The following is a 26149-nucleotide window of genomic DNA, read 5'->3' on the forward strand; positions in this document are numbered from 1 at the left end:
AATTTTAGAAGAAACTTTTGGAAATTAGTTCAACATGTAGGACATCCAGAGCTGTTTTTTTTTATTGCAGGGAGAGAAACAGAATTAAATCATTTATAAACTTTTACGATAGGTTTTGATTTAAGCTGCATGATTGGACCCCCCTCCCCACACACCTAAACTTTTCACCTATGTAACAAAGGCTACAATCCCAAAGAGTTTGCAGAGCCTTGAGCAAACATGGCTTACTATTTTTTGTATGAGATTGCAGTAGTTTTAGGAAGTAAATTTCATTGAAATTAGTGCGACAAACCACTAAGGAACTTTTCTTAGGATTGGAGTGTAAGATTTATTTTTTTAAAATGGTGGCTCTGTGGGAATCTCATGCTTCCTTTAGCTCAGGGATGCACAACTTGTGGCCCTCCTTATGTTTTGGCCTACAGCTCCCATCATCCCTCACCATTGGCTATGCTGGCTAGGGTTGATGACAGTGGAGGCTGGTGGCTCAAATTTCAGTGGGGCTGTGAATCCACTCTGTGTTTTTGTCAGAACCAGCCAGAACTCTAAAGGAGCTATCCAAGGTGCTGAACCTATTTTGGGGACAGAGTTCAGACCCTTGGATAGCTCCGTTAGAGTTCTAGCTGGTTCTGACCAAAACCTAGAATGGATTGACAGCCCCGCCCAAAGTGGAGCCAGCAGTCTCCACTGGCTGATGGGAGTTGTAGGCCAAAAAACATCTAGAGGGTCACAGGTTGCTCACCCTTGCTCAGGTCCTTGGGCAGGCAAATGAATGAGAGGTATGTTTACCCACATGGTGATGTTCTGTTGTCAGCATTTGGGCCTGCAGTAGTCTTGAACTGATAGCCTCAGGTATATCAGATAAGGATTCATCTTGTGCTCCAAAATTCAGTTCTTCCTAAAGGAGGGAATCAATCATACCAGCAAAGAAGTCCGATTGCACCTATAGGCCAAAATATGTCATTTTGTACTCTCTGACCCCATAAAGATTTCTGAGCCAAGCTTACTTGCTGTTTGGAGAAACCAGGAGGCTCTGCTCCTTGCTGGCTACAGGACTGGTTTTGTCTTTACTTGTTTCCTCTTTGCCCTTTGCCTCTGCTTTGCCTTACCCTGCCCCACACCCTAAACTCAAGAGGAGCTGGGTTGGACAGCTAGCAAAGCGGAAAGTCTGAACAAAATCTGATGATTTTTCCAATGATACCCAGCTGTGAGAAATTAACATATAGCATGTAGGGATGGATGCGTCCCAAAAACATGCAGAGCCCTGTGCAAACATGAGAGCATGTCGGTATGTTCCCCAGTGTGGGCACCAAAGTTTTCCCTTTCGTAAAATGGTAGAGTTTTTATGCCAGAATTTCTGAATTATGGCTGCAGTCTCTTGCATAGAACTGACTGGGGATGGTATGTTGGCAAGCTACATTAGCACTTTCCGAGCAACCCCAAAATACTATGATCTAAGAGGGACAATGGGGGAGCTTGTGGTACCTAAGACACCTGGAAAGGCCCACCTTGGCATGTTTGTAACTCTTACTTTGTATTTTGTGCATAGGGATACCTACCTACATCTTGCTCAATACCACAGGGATTCATCTTCCTGCTAGAGTGGACCATCTACAGCTGCTTAGCATCACTGGAGACCTTCTGAAGACACTTCCTGTGAAATATTTCCCTGATAGAAAACCTTATGGAATCTGGAATATTACTGAGTTTATTCCACCAAATGACGCCTTCTTTCTTAAAATAACTGGTTATGACAAAAATGATTACCTCTTCCAGAGAGTTTCCAGTGTCTCGTTTTCTAATATTATTCCTGGTAATTTTTTTTAAAAAGTGTTTTTCTTTACTTGCATGATCTTTATTTATTTAGTAACAATCATTTGGAAAGGGGATTTTCCTGTCCCTCCCCAGCTCCTGTGAATAACACAACCTGTGGTATCATGGAGAAATGTTACTGTATGCTTCCATTAGATTTATAAGGATAATGACTTGGTTTTTATTCTAGATGCTCCAAAAGTAAGCATGCCCGAGAAAACCCCAGGATATTATCTACAGCCTGGTCACATTCCTTGCAACATAGCCAGCCTCATACCTTTTACTGTGCATTTTAGCCATAATGGAATTAAACTGGGAATTGATCGGTTTTTCAAGTAAGTAACCATTGCTCAGTTTTATTGTAGACTTTGTCTTTTCAGCAGGGATGTCAGAGAATTTCGCCACGAATCTCGGGGAGGCCGAATGCCAGCGGATTCGGCCCCCCGAAATTGCTGGTGAAACGGTCTACCCCCCTGCCCCCCCCGGGATGGGACTTACCTTGTGTGAATGTCCCTGGCGGCGGCGGCTCTGGTGGCGGTTCGGCGGCGTTTTGGCGGCAGCGGCTGCGGCGGCCGGTCTTCCGACCGGCTGCCACCGCCGCCATTTCCAAGTTAAAAAAACAAAAAACAAAAACATGATAGGCTACGTAAAGATTTACATAGCCTATCACGGCTAGATTTTTAAAAAACACCGTGATAGGCTACGTAAATGTTTACGTAAATGTTTCACGGCTGAGTGAAAAACAACAACAACCGTGTGTACGCAAATGGCGGCGCCCATGGGCGCCACCATTTGCGTTCCTTATTTTGGCACGTGTAGTCTATGTAAACATTTACGTAGACTACAGCGAAAATAAGGGGAATGCAAATAGCGTAGACGCTACGCTATTTGCGTTCCCCTTATTTTCGCCGTAGTCTACGTAAGTGTTTACATAGACTACACGTGCCAAAATAAGGAACGCAAATGGCGGCGCCCATGGGCGCCGCCATTTGCGTACGCGCGTTTTTTTTATTTTTTAACTCAGCCGTGATAGGCTACGTAAACATTTACGTAGCCTATCACGGCTGACTGCAGGGACGCAAACGGCGGCAGCTATGGCCGCCGCCATTCGCGTCCCAGCAGGACAGGATTCGCGGCGGGAGGGACGGGGCGCCTCCCCCCCGGCCAGAATTTCGGGGGGGAGGGACGGGGCACCTCCCCCCTGGCCAGAATTTCGGAGGGGAGGGATGGGGTGCCTCTCCCCCCGGCCAGAATTTCGGGGGGAGGGACGGAGCACCTCCCCCCCATCGTGAATCAAGTTTCGGGTTCAGGTAAGGGACTTTTGTACATCCCTACTTTTCAGGGAGCAATCCTATCGGGATAGGCAGCCACCTCTGAACTCAGAACTGACCACCTATCCAATGCAGGGCAGGTGGAGTGCAGAGGGGATATTCTCGTCCGCGTTCCAGCCACCCTGCATTCACGGCTGGATGGCTTATTTTTGCTGTCTAGCCACGGGACCTCGGAGTGGGGCACAGTGCGGGGAGGGAGGCTGAACAATGCATTGGAAGCATTGTACTGGCACTTCCACACTTCCCACCCCTCCCCACCCCAAGGAACGCCCCCTTTTGCCCCACTCCATGCTGCTCATCTGAGTGCAGAGCCCAGGGACGATCTGTGCTGCCTATGAAGTGGTGGGTGAGGGGGCAGGGAGGTGGTTTTCCAGGAACCGACCTCAGATTGTGGGCTCTGAGGTCAGTTCCTGGAAACTAAACAATCCTATGGCTGTCTAGCTGCTTTCTAGTGGCCTTAGGATTGCGCCCTCAGTGCATGAGAGAGAGAGAGAGGGAGAGGGAGAGAGAACACATACATTCAACTTCATTATACAATGGTAAAATCTGGATGGAGGTTCACTGCTTCTGTAATCCATAGACTCAACTTTGGGTGTGTTTTGCATGTTGCAAGGAAGGCCAATAGACATCTGCATGAGGGAGCTGAGAGACTGTGGACTGTAGTGTCTGTGGGAGGTCAGATGTATTTTTGGGTCCTCCATCATTTTCAATGTAACAACATTACTCTAATAATATTAATGTAGTCAGTAATATATGTGAAAATGCTGGGTTGTGTTTTAATTCACCAGCACGGCCACATCACTATAAATCTGTTTAAGTGAAAAATTATGATTTCACTTTCATCTGTGCTTCTTTTGAAGCTCATCTGTTCCTGCGCAATTCATCTCTTGGTTAAATAATTTGGTGTAGGAGTGCTGATATCAATGGTCTGATGCTATGTGCTGGGGAACTCTGGAGTTCCTCAGAAGTTTTGTTAGTGGGTTCTTTAAAGAGAAGGTCCATTATAGTCGATAAGCTTTGCCAAAACACAGCTTGTCTTCCATTACCAATTATTTCACCTGCAGTGCACAGCCTCAGGGGAGTGTTGGTTGTGCAATAGGGTGTACACAATTTGCATGGGTCAAGGGTGATGTAGCCACCACTCTGCCTAAATTGCCTACAACACTCCCCAGAATCTTGTGCAACATGCAGAAGTTCCTCCAAAGATAACTCAGTGTGGATAAGGTTCCCTAAAGCTAGACATTTTGAAAATCACTGGGCTAATTATATTATGGGTTGAATCCAGACTAAGTTAGCCCATGCTTTAGTTCCATGGAAATTAATGGAACTTGGTCATGATTTTCAATGGGACTAAAACGTGACTAACTATGCATGTTTAAACTCTCTAAAGGCACAATCCTATGCATGTTTAGACAGAAAAAAACCCTACAACTCCCAGCATCCCCCAACCAGCATGGCTGGCTGGAGAATGTTGGGAGCTGTAGGACTTTTTCCTGTCCTAAGATAGTCTGGATCAAACTCTGTATTTCTTTAAAAGCTAATACATGCTTCAAGCAACAGTGATTACTATTATTAAAGGTCCTTCGTCTAAGAACTCACCAAGTCCTTGAACTGTATTTTACATTATTGAAAACATAAGAAGAACAGGAATGGGGAAACAGCTTGTGTTGTTGTATTCATACTCCCAAAATGTAGAAAGTGTGTAGCCCACATTTTGTTCTAACTGTAAGTTGTTTAATCAATTAACCAGCTGAATTCTGTAATCCTTCCCTGTAAACTGCTGCCAGTTTATCACACCATCTTTTTATGAAGTTCCATTAAGTCACTGTAGGCACATACTTCACCAGTTCTGTGATTCTGGTCTCAAACTTTAATGATCAGATTGCTTGCTTTTTCTCTTAATTTCCCTCATATCTTGTTACATGACTTTTGAATAGAGCAGAATATGTTGATGATTTCACAAAATCATCTTCAAGCTAAGGCTTACTGACTGAGAGCTCCATCTTAAGTAATGAGATTTACCTTGAATTCTCTCCTGTTGTGTGAAAAGCCTGCAGTTACGTATGTGTTTTAAAAGGACTGATCAAGTTCCATACTATACTAGTCTCTTTTGATTTAGGATGAAGGCAGACATAACATTTTAATACTGTGGCCATGGTAGGTCCTTCACGAACACTATGGCCAGTGGTTAGATGTTATATTTAATCATGCAATATTGTATAACACATGAAATATATTTATTTCATTTATTAATTTCATTTCTATACTGCCCAGTAGCTGAAGCTCTCTGGGCAGTTCACAAAAATCAAAACCACAAAGCGCAGCATAAAACAATATAAAATATGAAAGCTTAAAACCACAATATAACAGTGCAACAAGAATAAAAACATAGCAGCAGTGCAGAGATTTAAAATACAGATTTAAAACACCAGTGCTAAAAGATTAGGAAGCTAAAATGATAAAATACTGGTTGAATAAAAAGGTCTTCACCCAGCGCTGGAAGGACTACAATGTAGGTTCCAGGCAAATGCAAATCTCTCTAGGGAACTGATTCTACAGCCGAGGTGCCACAGCAAAAAAAGCCCCTGTTCCTGCTAGCCACCCGCCTCACTTCCTTTGACAGGAGCTCACAGAGAAGGACTGTTGAGGATGATCTTGGGGTTGTCTTGCAACCACCCACTCAAGCACCTTGCCCAGGAAGGGGATGTTGACCAACGGTGCGTACTTGTTAACATCCTCCGGGTCCAGGTTAGGCTTTTTCAGGAGTGGCATGATTACCAACACTTTTAAAGAGGCCGGCACCACTCCCTTTCCCATTGAGGAATTTACAACCTCCTGGACCCAGCCAGACATCCCCTCCTTATTTGCTGTAATAAGCCATGAAGGGCAAGGGTCAAGCACACAGGTGGTCGACCAGACTTGACCGAGCAACTCAATAACTGAAACTCATCCAATAAAACTGGACCAGACGGTGCTCTGGATGCCTCTACTAATGGAACTGCATTAATCATCCATTAATAGCATGACTGAGCTTTACTTCTCTAGTACACCAAACTAGGATAGGTCCAGCTGCTTAATAATACTTAAACCAGGGGTGGGGAAACTCTTTCAGCCCAAGGGCTGAATTCCATTTCAGAGAAGCTCTCGGGGGCCGCATTCCAGTGGTGGGTGGAGCTGAAGGCAAAAGGGGGTGGGGCCAAACATACAAAACATACCAGTATATTATAGCTTAGAGCTCTTACTGCCAGCCACTAAGTATTAGGAGAGGCATTTCAGCCTTTTGGAATGGGGAAAAAACTGCACGAAAGCCAGGAAACCGCCAAACCATCAGTGGGTGGGGCCAGGGGAAGGGGATGTGGCCATTTGGGGGAACCCTGGTGGGCCAGATTGAGACCCCAAGAGGGGTGGATTCTTTGGTGCCTTTATTGTTTCTGAGAGACGTCTATAAATCTGTTGATTGTTTCTGAGCCTGTATCAATGTGGCCATGGCATTAAATTAAAAGGGCTTTGAAAAGTTTGCAGATGGAGCAGACTGTATAATTGCATGAATAATAGCTAATCGATGTTTTTTAAAAAGTGGCCACTTTTTGTATTGGTATGTTTAGATGTTTTCAGTGCTGCAAAATGGGTACATTATAATCCGACAGTCTTGTGTACATAGTTGTTGTTTTCCACTCCTTTGCATTATAACCAAAACTGTTTCATTTAGTAAACATAGCATTTTTTTTTAAAAAAGAAGAGTTTTTCCCTGTGCCATGCTCACTAGCCACTACATGCCAGGGTCTTCATTGGGATTCTTACTGCTTGTGGATGGGACCTTGTTCAGTGAGGACTGTGGGTGGTCCAGCCTCCCTTTTCAGGCTCAAAAGGGAATAGGCTGTGTATATAAGGCCCTCCTCCAGGAGCCTCCTCCGAGGGCGGCAAACTAGGGAGAGGGCCTTCTTAGTGGTGGCCCCCCATTTATGGAATAATCTCCCTGATGAGACCTGCCTGGCACCAACACTGTCATCTTTTTGGCTCCAGGTTAAAACTGCCCTCTTCTCTCAGGCATTTGGCAGCATCTAAGGAGCCTCTTTGATTGTCTCTGGCTGATGTTTTTAAAGTGCTGTAGATATTTGTTGTTGTTGCATGTACTATTTGTTCCATGTCATTACATGAATGGTTTTATACTTTATATAATGTATTTTAATGGTTTTTCAAAAAATTTGTGAACTGCCCAGAGGGTGTAGGCTATGGGCGGTATAGAAATATAATAAATTAAATGGAGGTGCTTAGTGTGCGATTGGCAGGTACTATGAAGCCTTTGTGTTGTCCAAGCCTAGTATAAAAACTAGAATCCGGCCACCTCTGCCCTTGTCTGGTCAAAAAAGCAGTCCCTTCAACTTGCTGCGCTGCAGGCGTTGGCTTTAGTCTCCAGTTCCATCTCCTACTGGTCTGCATTTTCGTATGGATGCCGCAGCCCCCACCTGACTTTGTGAAGATGGTGAGGAATGGATGGCAGTTTAACAGCCCAATATGTCTACAGCTTAGCTTCTCCTTTAACCTACTCTACATATCCTTATAGGACATTTATGTATTTATTTTAATTTCAGAGAATCTGCTAGCGTGAACTGGGAGATTGCCAAGGTGTCTCTGTTGGATGAGGGCTACTATGAATGTATTGCCAGTAGCAGTGCAGGAACTGGGCAGGCACAGACATTTTTGGATGTGTCAGGTTAGTGCCATTTTCCTCTCCAAAGCGGTTGATTTTGCTCAAATTGAGTTACTCAAATTGGACTCCATAAAGCCAGTCCGATAACAAGGCATTGACATGTTCCAAGTGGTGAAGTGATCACGCAGCACAGAAAAAGACAAAAGGAAATATCTACTTCACGTGCTGCCTAATTCATTTTTGAAATCCATGATCACAAGATGTGGTCATGGCCACTACCTTAAATGGCCTTATAAAAAAAGGATTGGTTAGATCCATGGAGGATACCTCTATTGATAGCAGTTAGGAACAAAACAGACATTCCATTAAGGGTGCAATCCTATGCACGTTTAGACAGGTAAGAGTCCTAAAGCTCTTAGAATTTTGCTGCCAGCATGGGCTGGCTGGGGAATGCTGGGAGTTGTAGGACTCATGTCTGTTTAAACAAGCATAGGATTGCATCCTAAATGTGCAATCTAGCAGCTGCATCTTCTTTTTCTTTCTTTTTTAGCCTAGAGTAGGCACAGAGACCCCAGTCCAGACTGGGATACTAGCATGGTGTGTAGGGGGGCTTTTAAGATATGGATTGGGTGACTTGCACCCACTTTAGAGTAAAAATGCAAAGAAGGCATAACTGCTAGACACACATCTAAAGTAATGTCTGTTTTGGCCCTAAGCCATGTGATCTAAATGGGACCTCCATGTTCAGAGGCATGATTGATACATCTGGCTATCAGTTGCTGGGGACAAATGGGATAGCTGTCTTCAACTACTGTTTCAGACAATACGATAATTCCTCCGGAGCAGCTATATTTCTGGCCATCTCACTGAAATCTTTCTCTGGAATGAAGTGTTTATGTGAGGAAGTGACATCATCAGTGGCCACCAGCACCACAATATTCATTATGCTTCTTGGCAGGGTACGGGTTGACAAACCATTTCTTGACCCAATCAGAATCTACTTCTCTGTGTGCGGACAGTAAGGAGCTCACACTAATGGACAGGGATGGATGGATCACTGTGTTTCCCGTTTGTGTAATTTTTGCACGTGTTCACCCATAAATCTGTTCCACCTATTTCCACATTAATCTGCAAACATAAGAAAATCCACAAAAATGTTAATTTAAATACGTATTTTAAAACAGATTTTATCTTAAAATGTGCATTCCTAAGGGAGCAATCCTATATCCCTTAGACAGAGTCTGGGGGACATAGGATTTTTTGGTTTCTGGGCTCCAAGGTCGGAACCAAGAGCCCAGAAACCGTGCTCTCCACCTCCTCCCCCTTGTAGCTGGTGTGCTTCTCTCCATGCCGGCTGCGTCTCCGCACTCAGAAATGGAGCACGGAGATGGGGAAAACGGGGCAGTCCCAGGGGGCAGGGAGGGGAAGAGACCATGGAAGCTGTGCTATGCAGCTTCCTATGTGCCACATGGCCTCTGCCACTCCCACACCAAAACTCCCTGGCTAGACAGGCAAGATCACCTGTCTAGCCAAAAATGCAGGGCGGCCGGCCTGCACTGGTTACTCATCAGCTTCTGAGTTCAGAGGCTGACGACTATCTCCATAGGGTTGCGCCCTAAATGCATTTTCTCTCTACACATTTGGAAATGTATTTTTTGATACTTGTTTGAATGGAGAACTATATCATAACATTAGGAGAAGTGCAAAATCCAATTGGTAGCTGTTTCTAATCTGTATATTGGTATGCGGGTCAGGTTAGTTTGTATCAGAATTTGCTAAGACTGAATTCCTCGAGCAACTTTTCCTGGACATCCTTGATGTAATAACTGCCTTCCTTGAGAACCAACAAGCTGTTGTGTTTGCTTGAAGATACAGTAATTGTTTGTAGGGAAATTTTTGCAGTCAGTTTTCAGTAGCATCATCAGTTCAGATTAGCAAGTTGCTAACCTTATCTTGATGCAGGCTATTTTCTTATCTTGCATATAATAGCAAATAAATTAAGTGAACTTGACCATAAACAAGAAAATGTCCTCTAAATGGATCGGAAGACTCTGAAAGCAAATATAGGATTGAGATTTTCGTGATATATGCTATGATATGATGACTCAGCAGATAAAGAAAATAGATTTAGGAAGCAATCCTATTGCCTCTAGTTAGTGGCTAGACGGCCATAGGATATCTTGTTTTCCGGGAACATACCTCGGAGCCTGTGCTGCGAGGTCGGTTCCCAGAGAATGGACCATCCCCCCATTCTGCGCTGCCTCGCAGGCAGCACGGAGAAGACCCATGCTCCACACTCGCAAGAGGAGTGCGGAGCGACTGAAACGGGGTGTTCTGGGGCGGGGAGGGAGGAAATGCCTGTATGACACATCCTGTATGTCGTACGGCAGCTTTCTCCCCTGCTCTCTTTCCTACTGTGATTGCTTTTTAGTGCGGGTGCTCTGGTGTAGGGACAGTAGTGAAGTAGTTGCAATCACACATCCATGGGAAACATAGATAATCATTCAACATTGCAATCAGGCGTGGCTAGGAACTGTGAAGCTTGGGGACGGACGGACTCTCATTTCTCTCATTCTCTCCCCCCCCCCCAACCACTGTGCTGCTGCTTTGTTATCCTGTTTTTCCAGAAAGATATACAGACTGCCCCCAGTTCCCTGTGCAACCACATAAAGGGAGTAAATTCAAAGTTTGTCAGCTCTAACAAACAAAAAAACACTGAAGACTTTTATGAAACATGGTTTTGCTAATTTGCTTTATTGATTGCACTAACAAAAACAAGGGTCACATAAAACCTCCAACAACACATAGCACACTATGGAATAAATGAAATAATATTGCAAATAATAGTCCAAATGTGTTCATTGTGGGCACTATCCAATGTTGCCTGTATGCTAGTGGAACCCATTGCAATGGGAAACTAGTGGTTCCTAAAGTAACCAGAAACTAGTGGAAATGCTAGTTTCTGGAACAGGGTAGGGAAGCAGAGCTCACAGAAGGGAGTTATGTTGACCTGTCCCATTCCAGATTTGCTTTAGGAAGCACTGACTCCTCACTGTCCTAGCGGTGGTTCCCGCAGGTGCAACAGAACAAGTGGAGGTACAGCAGCAGTATTGGACACTGGCCTTTGAGTGCATATGTTAATGTTTTCTGATCCTACTGTCTGGTCTTGTAGCTGTGTCTGTTTTGGATTCTTTAAAATTATTTTTTAAAGTTTGTCTGTTCTGATTTGCAAGTACAAAACACTCTCCCGCCGCCCAGGCAATCTTTCTCACCCCAATTGCAATTAAAGATAATCTCTTGTATTTACACTTTACTACCTCTGACTCAGCTCTGATACAGTGGATCAAGGATTATTCTTGTCCTCAGTTGTGTGAAGTTGTTGCTGGAATCAGATCAACCTCCACTGGAGAAACACCAAACACTTCAAACCTTTATTCTCTGTCCTCACCCACCCCCAGATTTGCAATATTAAATCTGAAAAGCTTGGGTATTACTAGAGATGTGTGAACCCACCCCTGCCTGGGTTCTCTGGGCACCCACTGAAGTGCTGTCCCCGCTCCCCCCCCCAGACCCGTGCTTGAGCCCCCAGGGGCTCGGCGAGTCACCTGCACCCACCCAAGGCCCGTCCGGTGAGTGCCTGACATTTTGCCACTTTTTGTTTACGAAAAAAAAGGAAGCTTAAAAAATGTGCACATTGAAATATGTGCAGTTCCTTTTAGCTCTTTTTTTTGTAAATAAAAACAACAAGTCAGCAAAATGGCTGGTGCTTGCTGGATGGGGCCCGGGTGAGTGTGGGGAGTGTCCAGGAGGGTGCCTGTGAAAGGATGCCACCTCCTCTTCCTCCTGCCTGGTCAGCTGTCAAGGACAGCCCACTGGGCAGCAGCAGCAGAAGGTGTGGGGCATTCCCAGCCACTAGCTGTCTCTTGCTCGCGAGCAAGAGATGGCTAGTGGACAGGGTGCCTCTGTCAGGAGCACCCTAGCTGCCTCTTGCAGTCCCCTCCAATAGCCAACTCAGGACACAGACGACAAGGATTCTTTCTGAGGCTTTATTCCTTTATTACTTTATGAATCTCTCAGATACTAATCACTAGCGACTAAGCAAGGAACAGCACTGGGGAAAGATACCAGAGTAGCCTAAGCTCCAGGTAACGCAGTTGGTGCCCGTTTGAAGGGGAACCACGGGAAGACTCTGAACTTATGGGCTAGGGAGAGATCCTCCCTCTTTCCCTTGGGTCCTCGGGACGCGACCGTTGTTTGAGCGCCAAACGAGCGGTACGCCTCCTTTCGGTGCCTTCCCATCTGTCGTCGCTCCCTGCGTCTGCGCCAAGCATCCAGCAAGCCCCCCTCCAGCGCTCTCTCACTGCCAGGGTCACTATCTATCCCAGGAATGCTGGCAGGAGGAATCTCTGCCAGCTGCTGTGCTTGTGAGAGATGAGCGAGCTCCTCTCCCACGGATTGCTGTTTCTCCTCAGAATCAGAACTGCTCTGGGGCTCTATGGGCTCAGTTTCCACCCTGATAGCCTACTCCTCTTCCTCCTGCCTGGTCAGCTGTCAAGGACAGCCGACTGGGGAGCCAAGTCCAAGCTGTTCCCACTTGCTTGCCAAGCTCCCGGGCACTCATCGGCCAGGCCTGTCAGTGCCCTGGAGTTTGGTGAGCGAGGGCCGGGTGTCAGGGGTACCTTTGAGCATAGGCAGTGGCAGAGTAGCTCAGATTCTAAAGAGGAACCGCAAAATGCGGGGGAGGAACTTTTCCAGACTCTTCCAGACAGGGAGAGACAGATTCCTCAGGTTTCAATAGTCCAGCTGGACGGATATGGCTTCTCTTCACACACCCCTGTGAGAGACAGCAAACAGGGAGAGGTGGGGCGTGGAGAGCCTGAATTCTTAGACGCCAGGCACAGACGCAGAGCCAAGAGAGAGATGGCAGGGGCGGAGTTTAGGCAATCTGCCCAATTGGCCCGGCAGGAACAGCTACGCATAGAGACCTCACGAGATAGAGGGAGATCTCCCCCACCCCTTAAGTTAGGATAGCCTGCCAGCTTTTTCTCAAATGGTGGGCAACTTTCAACCTGGGTAGCTTCCCCTTGAACTCCCTGAAGGCTTTTCCTTTGTAGACTGTGAGTTACTGACAATTTGCATCTGTATGACCCATGGAAGTAAAGGATTAAAGAGCCGTGGATAGAAGCCTCTTGTCTGTGTTTTTGATTTGGCTTTTGAAGTTCAGCAGGGACAAAAGAGAATCCTGACACTGGAGGGCTGGGCGTGGGGAATTTCTCCAGCCTCCCAGACTAAGTTGGCACTTGCAACATCCCTAGTACTTACTACCTATATGACAGTCCAGAAGTTTTGTCTGGAAGTGAACCAGCTGTTGGTCTGTGCTATGCATAAAAAATTATAAAGGGCTGTTGAAAACGATTTCCAGGAAAGCTCACTCTGATCTCAAAAAAATGTATGCAAATACATAAAGTGCTTATTTGGAGGGAAAAAATACTGCTTTATTTGCATAGTTTGTTCTGACATTGAAAGAAGAGGTTTAATAATAATAATAATAATAATAATTATTATTATTATTATTGTTTGAGGGCTGGGAGTTGGATGGGACAAAGATAAGCTGTTGGCATATGGTATATGGAGGATGTTAGTAGAGAATTTAGACAGGAAAACTTGGACATAGAAGCTTCAACCATAATTAAACCCAGGATAAAGCATAGTTAGCCCATTTTCTGTCACTGCCTATGCATTTCCAAACACATTTCTGCAATGATAAGGTCTAGAAGCACGTTTTCTTTTAATGGATGGGGGGAATATAAAAGACACATTTTTAAGAATCCATTTTTTTAATGGATATTGGGTTTTATTCCATGTGGATGTGTAATACCAGAAAATGAACCAAGATGCTCTTAGATAATTACACTGAAGCTGAGCCCATTTGCCTCTACTCTACTCTATAGCACACTGAGAGATGAGGGTCTTTTCAGTGGTGGCCCCCCATTTATGGAATAATCTCCCCGACAAGGCCCCCCTGGCGCCAGCATTGTCATCTTTTTAGCAGCAGGTTAAAACTGTCCTCTTAGGCATTTGGCAATGTATAATGAGTCTCTTGGTTGTCTTTGGCTGATTGTTTTAAATTGTTGTAGATATATATTGTTGTTGTTGTTGTGAGTTATTTGTTTTATGTCATTATGTGAATGGTTTTTTTAATATCTTATATAATGTATTTTAATGGTTTTTAATTTTTGTGAACTTCCCAGAGAGCTTCAGCTATGAGGTGGTATAGAAATATAATAGGTGAAATGAAATGAATGAAATGAAGGATAGCCCTGTTTCTTCATGAGCAAATGAGCTAATTAACTTCATGAGATTAATTATCATGAAGGTTCCCCCTTCTCTTTTCTTGTTCTTGGGAATGATTTTTGTTTGCTCCGATGTCATTCTCCACAGAACCTCCACCTCTCATACAGGTCCCTAATAATGTGACTGTCACGCCTGGCGGTCGCGCCATATTGACATGCTTAACTGTGAGCACAGTGCGTTACAATCTCACTTGGCACCGAAACAACAGAGATCTGAAACTTGTGGAGCCCTCCAGGATACGGACAATGAGCAATCTCTCTCTTGAAGTCAAAGTGGTCAAACTCTCGGATGCTGGCAAGTACAGTTGTGTGGCTTCTAATGAAGGAGGATCCACTGTGGCATCTGTATTCCTTACAGTCCAAGGTAACCAGAAAAGGGATTTTTCTTATCCTAGAAGACAACAGACCATTCCTTTCCACTTTCTTTTGATGTCTTCTTTTCTCCCAGATGACCATGAGGAATATTGTGGGTGCCTGACTGGGTCTGGGAGTCTGTTGGCCTCCCCCTCGCTTGCCCCTGAACCTGGAAAGGCCCCGCCCGCTGAGCTGTGTGAGCACCTTGGACTTACTGGACCCATCCCTTCGAGCCCAGGAGCTGCCCACTCCTCCATGCAAACCACCACTTTCACGCAAGGTGGGGGTGGAGTTTTTCATATATCTAATGTTGTGCACAGCGATGGATGTAAAGACCCATGTCGGCAACATTAGAGCCCTCTAATGTTGCAGAAATGGCCCTTTACAGACATCATTGTGTGCAGTATTAGATATATGAAAATCTAGGGCCCCATCTTGCATTAAAATGGCGGCTCACATGGAGGAGTGGGTGGCTGTAGAGTGTTCCCAGACCACTTGCCAAGCCCTCCAGGGGTTCACATGGCCTTGCTCATGAAGGTGAGTGGCAGTGGCCACTCCTTGCACACCTGCCAACTGTGGACTCGGGTGAGTCCGTCCACCCCAATGACATTTTGGCTTCCTGAACACTTTGATAAATTCAGATACTATTTTTTCTGTGTGGCTCCAGTTTATTTGTATATTTTATTTCTTTTTAAAATCTGTATACTGCATTTCCTCTTTCCCAAATGCTCAAGGTGATGTTCAAAGTTTAAAAACTCACCTCCTTCTCCTACGCAATGAGGTGAAATCTGGAGTAGCTATTGCCTGCTTCAGGAGTTCAATTCTCAATGTGTGAGTGGGGGAGGGCTCTGTAGAGTTTCCATCATGGGGATGGGAACTCTAATTGGCCAGAGTTCCTGTCTCCATATTTGAAAACCTACGTGCAACAAGGGTGGCCCCCTTCAGACTCACTCAATCACACATCTGCTCAGGAGTGTTGCTAGTGTGTGCAGCATAGAGATGTCCATCACTGGGAAACCTGGTTCTTTCTTGGTTCGACCAAGTTCCAGGGCGTGTACGACTCACTTTGCGTTTGCGGGACAAGGTATGGGCTGTTCCCCAAACTCCGGGAACTTTTTCACACATTTTTTGTGGGGGGAAAGTTCAGCAATTTGTGCAAATTTCTAAACAATTTGTGCAAATTATGTCCGAATTCATGCAAATTGCTGAGAAATTTGTACAAATTGCAGACCCTCCCACAAATGCACATTCCCAGAAAATCCACAAACTGGTCCGACTCACTGCAGATTGAGTCAGGCACTGCAGCAGGAACTGAAACAAAGCTGGGGTGTATGTGCGAGTTTGGGTAAACTCATCGAACTACACTCCCCAAATGGATTTCTCTGACATTCCGAGTGTAGGGATGGACGAAAGTCCCTTACCTGTCCTCGAAGCTTGCTTCGCGGTGGGGGGGAGGCGCTTCGCTTCTCCCCCTGAAGTTCATGCGAGGGGGGGGAGGCGCCCCGCCTCGCCCGGCTGAAATTCAGGCCGGGGGGGAGGCGCCCCATCCCTCGCCGTCGAAGTTCAGGCTGGGTAGAAGTGCCCCGTCTACCCGGCCGCGAAAAAAAACCACAAAAAACCACCCCCGTGATAGGCTACGTAACGATTAACGTAGCCTATCACGGCTAGATTTCCAAAGTCAGCCGTGATAGGCTACGTTAATTGTCACGTAGCCTATCACGGGTGACTTTGAAAAAAAAAAAGCACGTACGCAAATGGCGGCCCCCATAGGGAGCCGCCATTTGTGTTCCTTATTTGGTCCCTGTAGTCTACGTAAAGATTTACGTAGACTACAGGGACCAAATAAGGAACGCAAATGGCGGCTCCCTATGGGGGCCCCCATTTGCGTACGCGCTTTTTTTTCCCCCCAAAGTCAGCCGTGATAGGCTACGTGACGATTAACGTAGCCTATCATGGCTGACTTTGGAGATCTAGCCGTGATAGGCTACGTTAATTGTTACGTAGCCTATCATGGGGTTTGTTTGTTTTTTTACTGCACTTGTAATGGCGGCGGCGGCAGCCGGTCAAAAGACTGGCTGCCGCCCCCACCCCTGACGAATCGCCGCCGGGACCCGCCACTGGGAGGGACATTCGTGAAAGGTAAGTCCCATGCGGGAGGGCGGAGAATTTCACCGCCGATTTCGGGGGGCCGAATGCATTGGCACTCGGCCCCCCGAAGTTTCGGGGAGCAATTCTCCCCCATCCCTACCCAAGTGCAGCATCATTGAGGAGGCTGAATGAGCTCTACACATTCCTCAAGGCCCTTACATGTCCTCAGAAGTGAATGCCCAAAGAGGACTAATGTTATGAAGGAAGCAAGGATTGGGGGTGTTTGATAAAATGAAATATCAATATTTATTGTCCTTCCATTCCCTTAATGTGATTCACTGTCTTTTAAAAATATGATGGTTTGTAAGGCAATCTTTGCAGTTCATAACTATTTCTTCATTGATCACATATGTATCCTGTCCTTACTCCAAGGGGCTCAGGATGGTGTAAATGAAATTAGCTGCTTTTATCTGTTTTATTTTAACTGAATAAAAGACCAGAAATCAAAATAGAATACAGCTAACTTTTTTAGTTGGGAGCTGGGAAAGAATTTAAAAAGAAGGATATTTGGCTATGGAAGCAAAAGAAACAATCTTGATAGCAAAGCCCTTCTTAACTTTCAAAGAAGAAGGGGTGTTTTGGGGGGAGCCGAACTACACATTCTAAAACCCTTTCTTTAAAATCATTCTCTTTCTCTTTTTGCATTAGCGCTGCTATCGTGTGTGTTTTTTTGGAGCAGGAAATACTCTCAAAGAAATGCTTTTCTCTCTCTTTAAAATCCAATGTCCTTGAAACCCACACCTAAATTAGTAGGTATAGGAAGATGCCTGGATGCCCTGTGGTTGCTAATGATTGCTCACAGCAGGTTCCAATGGTAGTCATTAGGTGACTTTTTGAAGTTTGCCTCTTGCACAGCAAATACAGAATTGTAAAGAAAGAGTTGGAAGACTCCCATAGGACCAAGGGAAATTTGTAGTCAAATAGAGTAACCCCTCTTTTCTGGGATCAGTCAATCACTTACCTGCAGCGAAAGGAAAGTAACAGAGAAGAAACCTAAACAGAACCTGTATGCCTTGTCAAAAGAGTTTGTCAGGGGTGTCATTTGGAGACTGGGTTAGAGTGGCATGGTTCACTTTATTTTTATTTCAGGCCATGCACAATTAGGTTCCCTGAGCTACCTACATCTTTGACCAGTATGCAGGTCCTACTGAGTGTCTAGTGGTATCAGTAATTAAATGTGTCCTTGTGGAGATGAAGTAGTCAAAACTTTAGGTCACATGTTCTTTGAATGTAGCCTCCATAGGGAGGAATGTAATAGACTACTCTGCCCTGTTAATGAGGAAATGCCTTGGAAGGCCATTAGAATGGTATTTGGATTTTTTTCTTTTTGGCTGGTGTAAACAAATCAATGACAGTACTAGTGGCTAAGTTCCTCTTTTCTGTCCAAAGGTCCCGTAAGATGATTTTAAAAATCTGTCTTAATTGTAAGCCCCATTTTATATCTCATGTTTTAACTTTTGTTTTGTTTTAAATATGTTTATATATTTTAGTATGTGTATGTTTTAATGTTGTTGTTGTTGTTGTTGTTCAGTCGTTAGTCATGTCCGACTCTTCATGACCCCATGGACCATAGCACGCCAGGCCTTCCTGTCCTGCGCTCTCTCCCGGAGTGTGCTCAAGTTCATATTCATTGCATCAGTGATGCTATCTAGCCATCTCATCCTCTGCCGTCCCCTTCTCCTTTTGCCTTCAATCTTTCCCAGCATCAGGGTCTTTTCCAGTGAGTTTTCTCTTTTCATTAGGTGGCCAAAATATTTGAGCTTCAGCTTCAGTATCTGTCCTTCCAATGAGCAGTCAAGGTTGATTTCCTTTAGGATTGACTGATTTGACCTTCTTGCAGTCCAGGGGACTCATAAGAGTCTTCTCCAGCACCACAGTTCGAAAGCATCAATTCTTTGGCGCTCAGCCTTCCTTATAGTCCAGCTCTCACAGCCATACATTACTACTGGGAAAACCATAGCTTTGATTATACAGACCTTTGTCGGCAAGGTGATGTCTCTGCTTCTTACTATACTGTCTAGGTTTGCCATAGCTTTCCTCCCAAGGAGCAAGCGTCTTTTAATTTCATGGCTACAGTCACCGTCTGCGGTGATCTTGGAGCCCAAGAAAATAAAATCTGCCACTGCTTCCATTTCTTTCCCTTCTATATGCCAGGAAGTGATGGGGCCAGATGCCATGATCTTCGTTTTTTTAATGTTGAGTTTCAAACCAGCTTTTGCACTCTCCACTTTCACCCTCAACAAGAGGCCCTTTAGATCCTCTTCGCTTTCTGCCATTAGGGTGGTATCATCTGCGTATCTGAGGTTGTTGATAATTTTCCCGGCAATCTTAATTCCGACCTGTGATTCATCCAACCCGGTGTTTCTCATGATGTAATCTGCATTTAAGTTAAATAAGCAGGGCGACAATATACAGCCTTGTCATGCTCCTTTCCCAATTTTGAACCAATCGGTTGTTCCATGTGTGGTTCTTATTGTTGCTTCTTGACCCTCGTACAGGTTTCTCAGGAGACAGGTAAGGTGGTCTGGTACTCCCATCTCTTTAAGAATTTGCCAGAGTTTGTTGTGATCCACACAATCAAAGGCTCTAGCGTAGTCAATGAAGCAGAATTAGATGCTTTTCTGGAATTCTCTTGCTTTCTCCATAATGCAGCGAATGTTGGCGATTTGATCTCTAGTTCCTCCGCCTCTTCGGAACCCAGCTTGTACTTCCGGTAGTTCGCGGTTCGCATACTGCTGAAGCCTAGCTTGTAGGATTTTGAGCATCACCTTGCTGGCATGTGAAATGAGCACAATTGTATGGTAGTTTGAACATTCTTTGGCATTGCCCTTCTTTGGAATTGGAATTGGAATGTAAACTGACCTTTTCCAGTCTTGTGGCCACTGTTGAGTGTTCCAAATTTGTTGGCATATTGAGTGCAGCACTTTAACAGCATCATCTTTTAGGATTTTAAATACTGATTTTGGAATACTGTCATCTCCACTAGCTTTGTTGTTAGTAATGCTTCCTAAGGCCCACTTGACGTCACTCTCGAGGATGTCCGGCTCCAGTTCAGTGACCGCACTATCATGGCTATCAGGGACATTAAGATCTTTCCTGTATAGTTCTTCTGTGTATTCTTGCCACCTCTTCTTAATCTCATCTGCTTCTGTTAGGTCCCTGCCTTCTTTGTCCTTTATCATGCCCGTCTTTGCACAAAACGTTCCCTTGAGATCTCTGATTTTCTTGAAAAGATCTCTAGTCTTTCCCATTCTATTGTTTTCCTCGATTTCTTTGCATTGTTCATTTAAGAAGGCCTTCTTGTCTCTCCTTGCTATTCTCTGGAACTCTGCATTCAGTTGGATATATCTTCCCCTTTCTCCCTTGCTTTTCGCTTCCCTTCTTTCCTCAGCTACTTGTAAAGCCTCATCAGACAGCCACTTGCTTTCTTGCATTTCTTTTTCTTTGAGATGGATTGAGTTGCTGCCTCCTGAACAATGTTACGGACCTCCATCCATAGTTCCTCAGGCACTCTGTCTATCAGGCCTAATCCCTGAAATCTATTCCTCACCTCCACTGTATATTCATAAGGGATATGATTTAGGTCATACCTGAATGGTTTAGTGGTTTTCCCGACGTTCTTCAATTTAAGCTGAAAATTTGCAACAAGAAGCTCATGATCTGAGCCACAGTCAGCTCCAGGTCTTGTTTTTACTGACTATATAGAGCTTCTCCATCTTTGGCTGCAAAGTACATAATCAATCCGATTTCTCTTTCTCTTATTTTTCTACGTTTTAATCAGTGGTCCCCAACCTTTGTGGGACCAGGGATCGGTCGCGTGGAAAACAATTTTTCCATGGACCGGGGGGACCGGACCGCAGTAGGAGTATGGGAACCTGCCTTACCTTGGGTTCACAAGGGGGGGGAGGTGATCCGCCCTCCCCCCCTGGAATCCTTGCCAGCCCTGGCCAGCTCCACGTCCACAGAGCTGCTGGCTGCCTCCAGCCACTGGAGGACTTCTGGCTGCTGGGATGCAAATGGCATCTGCTATGCGGACGCCATTTGTGTCCCTGTTCTTCAAGTAATCGGCTATGTAAAGGTTTACGTAGCCTATTACTTGAAGAACAGGGATGCAAATGGCGTCCACGCGGACACCATTTGCATCCCAGCGGCTGGAAGTCCGCCAGCGGCCGGAGCTGGCCGGCAGCTCTGCAGAATCGCCGCGGAGCAGAGCCAGCCAGGGCCGGTGAGGATTCTGGGGGCGGGGGGGCGGGGTGGATCACCTCCCCCCCCCAGTGGACTCAAGGTAAGGGAGGTTCCCACACCCCTGCTGCGGCCCAGTTCCTAACAGTCCACAGAACGGTACCGGTCTGCGGCCCGGGTGTTGGGGACCCCTGGTTTTAATGATTATGGCTTATTTTTGTGGTTTTACTGAGTCTTTGACCAAACAATAAATGATGATGATGATAATAATAATTAAATGGAACTCCGTACTATGTATGCAAAAACATAAATCCCGGTGCTTCAAAAATGTGTTCTTTTCTCTTGGGCTGAATTGAGAAGGTTGCTGTATATCTTATGAGATAGGATATCACAACAAATGATCTTAAATTTCACTCCCTTGTCACAATTTAATAATGAATGTATCCAAGTATGGGCCTTTGTCCTATGCTTAATCTGGCAACATTTTGAATTGTGCAGGCCCCTGTCTTCCGTATGCTGAACGCCATCGTTTTGTGCAATGCACTTGGTGCGGTTAAGCATCACTGAAATGAATAGAACTGAAGCACACAGTTAGATTTTTAAGCCTCATTGGAATTTAAGCGAAGCTCTTCAGTTGGACTGTGGCTCATATCTTGCTAAAGCTGTTTTGCTTAGCTTCTGCTAACAAATCAAAGTTAAATATTACAACAAAAATACTTAATGCTGAGCAACAGAAAGCCCAGTAGATATTGAGGAAGTATGATCAAAGTGAATACAAGCCAGACAACATTTTCTTATTGGAAAATATACCGTAGTTGTTTGCATCAATAAATATGCACTTCCCTGGAAAACACAGTTGAGTTCCATTCCAGGAAAAAAATCAGACATAAGGAGGGAATGTATTCTATCAGTCTAACACTGCTCTTTTGGATTTCTTTCAGCTATCTGTGGAATTTAAAATCAATCAGAACTATTATGTGTTGATCTTGTGATTTTTTTCCCACATGTGCAATCCTGGTGCTAATATATCACAGCTCCTAATATCAAAGTTAAGAATCTGTTTTCAGGGAGTCAGAAATAGATGATGAATTAAAGAACATTTAATAATCTCATGGCATCAAAAGACATCAGGATCACGGGCCCATGCCAAAATTCCTCTGCAAAACCACTTCACTTTTAACAGAATAATCTCTTATGCTCCAAATGTGTAGATTCCATTCTCTACTAGAGCATGGGTGTGGGTAGGACTCAGTTGAAGCCATGGATCATGGGGGTATATGCAGCCCTGTAGTATGTGAAGTGGCATAGTGATGCAATTGTATCCATAGCTCCTTCTAAAGAAGAATAACATTATAGACTTAGGTATTCTGTAGTGTTTGTGATTGTGATACCCTCATAGCCACCAAGGGCCAGTCAGGCTAGTATTTAAATGAGGAGGGGAGGCAAACTAACACGGTGGGAGAGATGTATGAAGAGGATCTTCTGCAGTCTTAGCAACCCCACAGAGAGATTCAGATGGCACAGGGGGAGGTGGTTTTTGTTAAGAAAAAGCCTTTCCCCCCATGCCATCTCCCCAACTATAATATGGAGCCCTGCATGTTTTGCCCTGTGAGGGGTGGTGATTTTAATCAGGAAAACAGTGTAGGAAGGCACTTAACAACAACAACAACAAAAAGCAGTGCATGGTCCTGATCCAAATCCCACTCATGGCAGTGCTGTGGTCCTGATCCAAATCCCACTCATGGCTCCTATTAACACTTTAGAAACTGTGGGGAGACCCTATTCACAGATCTTCTACTGTATGTCTAGTTTGGCCAGTAGAGCAGGGCTACATGCTTGCTAACGTTCCCTGTTCCTCTCCATCCCAGCTACTAGGGAAGTGTAGCTCTATGAGAGAGAATTTCAGGAGGGAAATATCCAGGCAGTGTCTCTTTCTTCCAGGAGATTATGGTTCTATGATCAAAGAGGTAGCAAAAGACAGAATGAAAGCTCATTCTGTCCTGTTTCTGCATCAGTTTATGTCTGTTTTTTTAAAAGCTCGCATGGAAATGCATTACACATTTTGTATGCAATTTCCCCTAATGTATGCATTTTAAAAATAATAATCAGGGAACTGCACAACAGTGTGGTGTAGTGGCTAGAGTGTTGGACTGGGAGTTGGGAGATCCGGGTTCTAGTCCCCACTCGGCCATGGAAGCTCACTGGGTGACATTTCACAGACTCTCAGCCCAACCTACCTCACAGGGTTGTTGTGAGGATAAAATGGAGAGGAGGAGGATTATGCACGCTGCCTTGGGTTCCTTAAGGAGGAAATAAGGCAGGATATAAATGTAATAAATAAATAACAAAATTCAGAGATGTGTGCAAACTGAAGGATAATTGCATCCCAGTCCATGCATTAGTTCAGGAAGTGTTAATTAGGTCAGTTTGTATTAAAATATGAACCAAATGGATTTCATCCCATCTTGAATTCCAAAGTCTCTTTGCTTCAAGAGCAAAACCCATAAAATGCTTATATGTTTGGTTCCTCCATCTCTCCCTCCATTCCAAAATATTGGACCTAGGGAGATCACTGCTCAGATCATGAGAACATAAGGAAGAGCAAGCTCTGTGAATGGAACAGCTACCACCACCCCCCGACTCAAAATATTTGAAGAAAATAAATGCTACCCCAAAGCCATGTTAAAAATTTGGGGAGGGGAGCGCTATTGTGGCATGGAATTTGAGAGGCGTTCCCCCCCCCCAATTAAAAAGCAAACTTACCATGGGGGAAAAACACCCCCATTGATTCTTTGTCCTTGTTGTGTCGCTGGCTACTGCTGGGACAGAAAACAAAGCCAGTAATTGCAGCCAGATGTTGCTGTGCTGGATTTTGCAGCATGTTTTGTTGACTTTCCACAGGGCAAACCACTGTAATGTGCAAAATGTGTGTCTTAATCAAAGACCATTGTTTCTGGGTACCTCGTTCACCGGGTAACAGAATAACACTGTATTGTCAGAAGAGGTGCTGTTCAGCACAGTGTGTACTCCCATTTGAGCCAATCTCAGTTTCCTAATGTCAACAGAAAAGTAGATCTTCCCCAAACCCACAAAGCATCTGAAGCATCCCCCAGTCTGTGTTGGCAATATTTTAAAGGAATAAAAATAGCTCAGGCAACTGTCCACATGGCAGATTACTTCAGAACAATTCTGTCATATACATTGAAAAAAAAGTGGGTATTTTTTAAAAAACGATCTGGATTTGATTCTGATCTTCCTTACCAGAAGTGTTTAGCCTGTTCATTGGATCTTTCCTCCCACAGTTTTGTAAAGCTACTTCACACTTTACAGAGCAATAATATTTACTGAGATGGCTGAGATGGCTAGATAGCATCACCGATGCAATGAATATGAATTTGAGCACACTCCGGGAGAGAGCGGAGGACAGGAAGGCCTGGCATGCTATGGTCCATGGGGTCACGAAGAGTTGGACACGACTTAGCGACTGAACAACAACAATATTTACTGCAGCTATACTGGTGTTTCACTGGTCTTTCCTGCAGCAAACTCATAAAGTGTAAAGGGTTGTAGAACTCAAGATGCTGTTGGACTCCCAACTTCGGAGAGGGAGACATTTTTCTCCCTCCCTCATAATAATAGAACTCAGGGTCATCCCAGGAAGCTGATTGGTGGGAGATTCAGGACAGATAAAAGGAAGTCCTTCTTCACACAGCACATCGTTAAACTACGGAATTCACTTCCACAAGTTGTAGTGATGACCACCAATTTGGATGGCTTTAAAAGAGGGTTAGACAACTTCCTGGCTGAAAGGCTATCAATGGCTACTAGTTCTGATGGCTATGTGCTGCCTCCAGTACCAGAGGCAGTGAGAGTATGTACACCGGTTGCTGGGGAACATGGGTGGGAAGGTGCTGTTGCACTCATGCCCTGCTTGTGGGTTCCTGGTCGACAGCAGGTTGGCCACTGTGTGAACAGCATGCTGGATTAGATGGACCCTTGGTCCAGCAGGGCTCTTCTTATGTTCTATGCAGAGGGTGGCAGGCAGCGGGGAGGGAATCTGAAATCAGCAGGAGGATAAGGGACGGGACTTGGAGCATTCTCTCCTGTGGCTGAAATCCTTCTTTGCACTCCTTGCAACTTCACTATTGGAACAACATGAATTGGCCATTGGACTTCAGCTTGAGAGACCGAGGTTCATATCATAATTCATGGACCCTTTAGAAAATTTGGGCAAGTCTTATTTCTCAGCCTCCATTGCCTCTCTGTGAAATGGGAACGTGTTTCATAGGAGATCAGATTACTGTTAGCTAAATTGGTCACACAGAATGAGAAACACAGAGAAAGGAGGACATATCTTTTATTGGACTAACTAGTCTATAAAAAACACTGGAAGCTAGTGTTGCATTTATACACCAGTGGTTTTGCAATCTCATCATAAAGGTAAAGGTAAAGGTGTCCCCAACCAGTCGTGTCCGACTCTAGGGTGCGGTGCTCATCCCTGTTTCTAAGCCGAAGAGCCAGCGTTGTCCAAAGACGCTTCCGTGGTCATGTGGCCGGCATGACTGAACACCGAGGTGCACGGAACGCTGTTACCTTTCCCGCCGAGGCGGTACCTATTTATCTACTTGCAATTTCTTGCTTTCGAACTGCTAGGTTGGCAGAAGCTGGGACTGAAGATGGGACCTCACTCCGTCACGCAGCACTCGGGTCTCGAACTGCTGACCTGCCGACCTTCCAGTCTGCAGTTCAGGATCTTAACCACTAAGCCACCGCGTCCCTAATCTCATCATACCAATGTCCTATTAGCAAGAAGAACTCTATTTTCCTGAAATGTGAGGATAAATGGTGGGAAGTTGATACTCCCAAGTCCTTAGCATAAGCTCTCAAAGGAAAAGTAATTTGAAATGCAGAAAAGAAAGTAGGAAAGGAAGTTCTTCCTATGACTTGTTTCTTTTGGCATTAGCACCAACTAATTGCAGAGGGGAATCTCAAGTGAATCTCAAGATGGAAAGAATCATTCAAGATACAAATTAGAATAACCCTCTTGCGTTGCGTTTGTGTGCAAGAGTTTTTAAAAGATGTATGTCTTATATGTAACAATACTGCTGCAGATAAGGGCCATGGCTCAGTGCTAGAACACAGCTTGTGTATGTGTACAATCCAAACTTCAGCCCCTACAGACAGATCTGGTGTAGCAAGTCGTGTGATACTGGTGAGTTCCTGCTGATAAGGATCGGGAATAGTGGCAGTACTCTGGGGCTGCAGACTCTGGCTCCATCTGCTAGAGAACCACAGACCACTGAGAGGCTTTTGGTTCTCCC

At 44.9% G+C, this 26149-nt stretch overlaps 1 protein-coding gene across 1 annotated transcript in view; it reads left to right on the plus strand.

Annotated features, from left to right (window-relative positions):
* The window catches only part of HMCN1 (hemicentin 1), a 349376-nt gene that overhangs the window by 116740 nt on the left and 206487 nt on the right, over positions 1-26149 (plus strand). The window contains exons 8-11 of the mRNA XM_084848192.1: positions 1547-1810; positions 2000-2144; positions 7733-7854; positions 14233-14508. Coding sequence (XP_084704318.1) covers positions 1547-1810; positions 2000-2144; positions 7733-7854; positions 14233-14508 — 807 coding nt within the window. The remainder of the gene's footprint in view (positions 1-1546; positions 1811-1999; positions 2145-7732; positions 7855-14232; positions 14509-26149) is intronic.

The sequence above is a fragment of the Heloderma suspectum genome, chromosome 4, assembly GCF_057233095.1.
Source record: "Heloderma suspectum isolate Gila_16-S chromosome 4, 16-S_ref, whole genome shotgun sequence".
NCBI lineage: Eukaryota > Metazoa > Chordata > Lepidosauria > Squamata > Helodermatidae > Heloderma > Heloderma suspectum.